The sequence below is a fragment of the Protobothrops mucrosquamatus genome, unplaced genomic scaffold (genome assembly GCF_001527695.2).
Source record: "Protobothrops mucrosquamatus isolate PMUCROS unplaced genomic scaffold, P.Mucros_1.0 scaffold2708, whole genome shotgun sequence".
In the NCBI taxonomy this organism is placed as follows: Eukaryota; Metazoa; Chordata; class Lepidosauria; order Squamata; family Viperidae; genus Protobothrops; species Protobothrops mucrosquamatus.
Genome location: NW_015388753.1, coordinates 39,623 through 45,545, shown reverse-complemented (window position 1 = coordinate 45,545; position 5,923 = coordinate 39,623). Strand labels below are relative to the sequence as shown.

General features: G+C 41.2%; 1 protein-coding gene across 1 annotated transcript in view; it reads right to left on the bottom strand.

Annotated features, from left to right (window-relative positions):
* The window catches only part of INO80C (INO80 complex subunit C), an 11,450-nt gene extending 5,827 nt beyond the window's left edge, over positions 1 to 5,623 (bottom strand). The window contains exons 1-2 of the mRNA XM_029286018.1: positions 5,574 to 5,623; positions 2,669 to 2,779 (exon numbers count right to left, since the gene is read on the bottom strand). Of these exons, the coding sequence (XP_029141851.1) occupies positions 2,669 to 2,779; positions 5,574 to 5,576 (114 nt within the window). The 5' untranslated portion in view covers positions 5,577 to 5,623. The remainder of the gene's footprint in view (positions 1 to 2,668; positions 2,780 to 5,573) is intronic.
* Positions 5,624 to 5,923: the final 300 nt, after the last annotated feature.

Sequence of the window (5,923 nt, the reverse complement as noted above, 5' to 3'; positions counted from 1 at the left end):
ATGGCAGCTACAGCACACTGCTGGCTCATATTTAAATGATTGTCCACTAGGACTCCGAGATCCCTCTCACAGTTACTACTATTGAGCAAGGTACCCCCTATACTGTAGTTGCCTTCTACATGGGGGGCAAACCCTTCATGTGTAGTATCAAATGGGAACCGTTGCCGCCTATTCCGGAAGCTGAACTAAGATGCCTTGTAGTTCTGGTCCAGACAGCATAAACTCAACAAAAATGGTTTTAAAACAAATTTTTATTGTCCAGGAATTCTAAGCAGAGACTTACTATGCTGTAGATACATCCGGGCTTTGCATATCTGTCCATTTTTCGTAGGTTAAAAAAGCGGTAATTCTCCATATCAGCTGAGCGTGGTCACAGATGCCATCCATGCATACACATGCTCGATTACACAAAGGGATTTTACAAACTTGACACGTAACAGGATGTCCCGCAATAACTTTTTAACTCCTCCCACTGTCTAGATAAGAAATGGGTCTGACTAACAGCTAGACTACATGCCCCATAAGCCATCTCTTAAGGAAATGGCATTTAACCCTTTAAATGCTACACGCTCTTACATACACAGTTCTCTCAATGATACATTAACCCTGTAAATGCTAAATACTCTTAACACAGTTCTATCTGGCTACAATCCGGTCCAGCACACACCGCCGCTCGCGGCAGGAAGCTGCACAGCGCTTCTGCTGCTCATGGAAGGAGGCTGCATGGTGCTTCGGGCCGGTGGAAACGGAGCTTCCTGCCGCAAGCAACGGCAATGGCATGAAGCACCATGAGGCCTCCTGCCATGAGCTGCAGGAACGGCCCAAAGCACCACACAGCTTCCTGCCACGAGTGGCGGTAATAGCGTGAAGCACCACGCGGCCTCCTGCCACAAGCAGCAGAAACTGCCCAAAGTGCTGTGCAGCCTCCTGCCGTGAGCTGCGGCAACAGCGAGATGAGCCACGCAGCGCAACAAGTGTCAGGGCGTGGGAGTCCTGGCTGCGGCGGTCCACCAGTAAGTTAAGTAGGTGTGGGACATGTGGGGCAGCTCCATCCCCCCCACCCCAACCCTAGCTTGATTTTTAGGCGTGCGCCTTGCCCCCAAACTAGGGCTTATTTTTGCTGTAGGGCTTATATTAAACCCACCTCCCCAAAATCAAGCTAGGTCTTATTTTCGGGGTAGGTCTTACGTTTTGAGGAAACCTGGAGGTACGTTAGGATAACAGAATCTTAAAAGCCCATGCCAGTTTCTCTCTGTCCCAGATCAAGAGAGGGTTATTTTAAGCTTCTTTCTCTTTGTGTTTCCCCTATTTCTCAGTATTTTAACCAGCTACTTCATTCCTTTTTAATAGCTCTGTTGTATCTTCCCCAAAGGTCATTTTTGCATGATTCCTTTATAATGATAGTTCATCTACAATTATCAACAGCCAAGAAAAAAAATTGGGTTAAAGTCTATGGAGCTTTTGGGTTTTGATCCAGCTTCAATTTAAAGTTCTTCATATTCTAAATTACTTGGATCCAAGAACCCCATGTCTCACACTAGTGCAGGTATTTGTTTCCAACATAACTCTACTGGGATCTACATTTAAATTCTTGTCCTCTTACATTCTTTTTTTAAAATATAGTGTTGTTTTTAAATATAGTATTGTTAATATTATTTTAATAACATTACTGATTTAAAGCTAGGCTGCATTAACAGAGGGATAGAATCAAGATCTCGTGCACAGGTATAGTATAGGTGGTACCTCGCTCAGCAGTAGTAACTGTGAGAGGGACCTAGTGGACAATCCCTTAAATATGAGCCACCCATGTGCTGCAGCTGCCAAAAAAGCCAACACAGTGCTGGGCTGCATTAACAGAGGGATAGAATCAAGATCATGTGAAGTATTAATACCACTTTACAAGGCCTTGGTAAGGCCACACTTGGAATACTGCATCCAGTTTTGGTCACCACAATGTAAAAAAGATATTGAGACTCTAGAAAGAGTGCAGAGAAGAGCAACAAAGATGATTAGGGGACTGGAGGCTAAAACATATAAGGAATGGTTGCTGGAATTGGGTATGTCTAGTTTAATGAAGAGAAGGACGAGGGGGGACATGATAGCAGTGTTCCAATATCTCAGGGGCTGCCACAAAGAAGAGGGAGTCAAGCTATTTTCCAAGGCACCTGAGGGCAGGACAAGAAGCAACGGGTGGAAACTAATCAAGGAGAGAAGCAACCTAAAACTAAGGAGAAACTTCCTGACAGTTAGAACAATTAACCAGTGGAACAACCTGCCTCTAGAAGTGGTGAATGCTCCAACACTGGAAGTTTTTAAGAAGAGACTGGACAGCCATTTGTCCGAAATGGTATAGGGTTTCCTGCCTGAGCAGGGAGTTGGACTAGATGACCTCCAAGATTCCTTCCAACTTTATTATTATTATTAAATGGAGTTAGTAGCTGTACTGTGCATATCAAGTATAAATCAGACAAGATAAATATTTAAATAAAGAATAGGAAGAGGAGAGAAAGGTTAGAAAGAAAGCAATAGAAAGCATAGGGAGGGAAGAACAAAAGAGAAATACGGGATTAAACAATGTATCCCACATTCCAAAGTTAAACTGCTATAGATAAAGAAAAGGTTATTTGTCTCAAGAAAATATAACACATCTGTGGGAAGAAATACATACAATAAAGCTTGGAGCTTTAAAAGGAAAATGCTTGATAGAAGTTTCTATTGGCCCTGTGCTTGTACTGATCGTCATAGCTTTGTTTTCATTGACTATTTCTGCATTGGTACTCTGGGGAAAAAAAATACATACATCAATTTGAGAGAGGAGGAAATGGCAGTTTTATAAAACCCAACCCTTAATCCAAACTTATTTCAGAATTTTATCAAAATTATTGCATTGTTTTTGCTCACTGTTAAACCAGTAATCCTCAACCATGTATGTGTAAAAACAGACTGGCTTCATACTGTATCTACTAAATCATAAAATGGCTTATTTGGTTTTGGCTTAGGGTGCTGCACAAATCCAGCCAATCTAATTTGTAAAACATGACCCACGACTTCACTTACTATGTGAGCCCAATCAACTGCCAAGGAATCTCTAATTAAACATCGTAACTTAGCACAAACATTGTTCAAAATAGAGTGATTGCAGTATTATGCTGGCATAATTAAATATACTGAAACTACTGCACGGTGGCTTTTGAAAAGGCAGTTAACTACCGTATTAGGGTAAATTTTAATAATGCTCTCTACTTCACTCTGAAAATCAGAAAATCCTAATAGCAAATGCATGAGACAAACACACACACACATACACACAAAATACTCCAAGGTAAATTTGATTCTATAAGCACCAAATTAGTTAGTCACCTGTTTTGTCAGAGGTGTTTGAGAAATTGAAAAAAACATTTAAGACTCTATGAGGATTGGATTCAACTCATACACATTCTATGCATAAAAACAGAATAAAAATAAAAATAAAAACATTCTGTATTTTTCTCTTTGGCACATTTTATCATTTATAACATATTTGTTTCTTTTTTAAAATTTGAAATGTTCATATATTGTTCAATGTTTGATAATCACTGATATACCTAGATTATTCAGATCCTTTTTCTATTTCTTTATTATTGCTTGTTATTATGTAAGGGTTTTTTAAATTATTTTTTTTAGAGGCAGTCTGACTCTAATGACCAAAATTGGGAGCAAAAATTTGGTCAGGTCCATTCGTTCAGCAACCATTCAAAGTTATTGCAGTGTTGACAGACTTGAACATTGGGCGCTATCTAACAAAATGAAATTCAGTGGTGAAAAAAGTAAAGTTCTACAATTAGGCAAGAAAAAACAAATGCACAAATATAGTATAGGTGGTACCTCACTCAATAGTAGTAACTGAGAGGGATCTCCAAGTCCTAGTGGACAACCCCTTAAACATGAGCCAGCCGTGTGCTGCAGCTGCCAAAAAAGCCAACACAGTGCTAGGCTGCATTAACAGAGAGATAGAATCAAGATCACGTGTATTAATGCCACTTTACAATGCCTTGCTAAGGCCACACTTGGAATATTGCATCCAGTTTTGTTGAGACTCTAATCTAGAAAGAGTGGAGAGAAGAACAACAAGGATGAGACTAAAACATATAAGGAATGGTTGCTGGAATTGGGTATGTCTAGTTTAATGAAGAGAAGGACGAGGGGGGACATGATAGCAGTGTTCCAATATCTCAGGGGCTGCCCCAAAGAAGAGGGAGTCAAGCTATTCTCTAAAGCACCTGAAGGAAGGACAAGAAGCAACGGATGGAAACTGATCAGGGAGAGAAGCAACCTAGAACTAAGGAGAAACTTCCTGACAATTAGAACAATTAACCAGTGGAACAACCTGCCTCCAGAAGCAGTGAATGCTCCAACTCTGGAAGTTTTTAAGAAGCGACTGGACAGCCATTTGTCTGAAAGAGCATAGAGTTTCCTGCCTGAGCAGGGAGTTGAAGACTCCAGGCTCCCTTCCACTGAGCAATTAATTGACAGTATCCATTTACTTTATACTGATGTAAGGTTAATTTGCTGTAGATAAAGGAAACATTTTACAAAAGTATCCAAAAATGCTCCTTTGCATAAAACATGCAACATATAAAATACCCAAAAATATACCCAGAAATAATATGTAGCATAAGCATACTATCATTAATATCAATATGTTAATTGTGCCGTAATCTTGAAGTTGCGCGTATATTAGCTGCCTTGAAAAAAGGAAATAGACTATGAAAAATTGCCTTAAAAAAAGACCTCCAATGTTGCAATCATCAGCAAAATACCCTATGAATATATCCCTGGGTACTTTTCCACTGCTATAGGTTTCATCTCTAACATAAGTTTCGTTTCCTATGAAATACCTGTAGGCTTTGTTCCTTGTCCATACAATGAGCTCATCCCCTCTGTTAAGTTTCGTTTCTTAAGTTGGGACTGATTTCCCAGAAAAGGCCTGCATGAAGACCCCAAGTTTCTGATAAGTAAGCTAAAGAATGATTTAGTGTCTCCTGGTTTCTTGTTTCTCGCTCCATATATGGTAATGAAGACCCTTTCCCCCTCCTGCTTTTTGTACATCCCCTAATGACGTTTATAGACCAATAAAAGAGAGGCACAGAGGCTTTTCGGGGCTCTCTCGCATGCCATCTCACCTGAAGAAACATGTTGTCCGTGTGTTTCTCTATCTGAGCGAGGCCCGTTGATGGTGTTCAACGTACATCACCAGTCTATTCCTCTGGAGAGGAATAAGTTCATCCTGCAGGCGCAGGATCCCGAAGTTCATCCTGCAGGCGCAGGATCCCAGAGTAAAATCTCACACTCCAAGCTCCCTTACTATTACTATTATCATTATTATTTATTGTTATTGTTGTTGTTATTATTATTATTATTGTTGTTGTTGTTGTTGCACGCGCAATGCTTACAACTTAATTATCCCCAAGGGCGAAGTGCAGCAGACGCCCTTCTCTGTACATAAAGCGAGCACAACTGAATGCTGCAACATCACTAAATCGGTGTACGTTGTGTATAAATACTTCGGGCTACGCTTAAAAAACATGGCTTACCATCAATCTGGGTTTGTCCGGAACAGGCCTGGTTTCCCTTCAACTTCCTTCCAGGCCGCGGGGGGAGGGAAGAGAAAGGGGGGAGGGGGGAATAATAATAATAATAATAATAATAAAAAAACCTTCCCCAAAAGTCCAACGAGAGGAGCGACGAAAGCCCAACGGAGACGCGTCGCCTTCGATGACGTCACTGAGGCGAAAACTGTTCGGGAGGCGGTGTTTCTGCGCGGTAATTCCGGACAGGGACGCTTCATCTCTCTCTCTCTCTCTCTCGATTGGTGAATAGGGGAAAGGGGGCGGGGCCACCAAGCGTTCTTCGCCGGACTTGTGGCGCTGTGACGTCTCGCTCT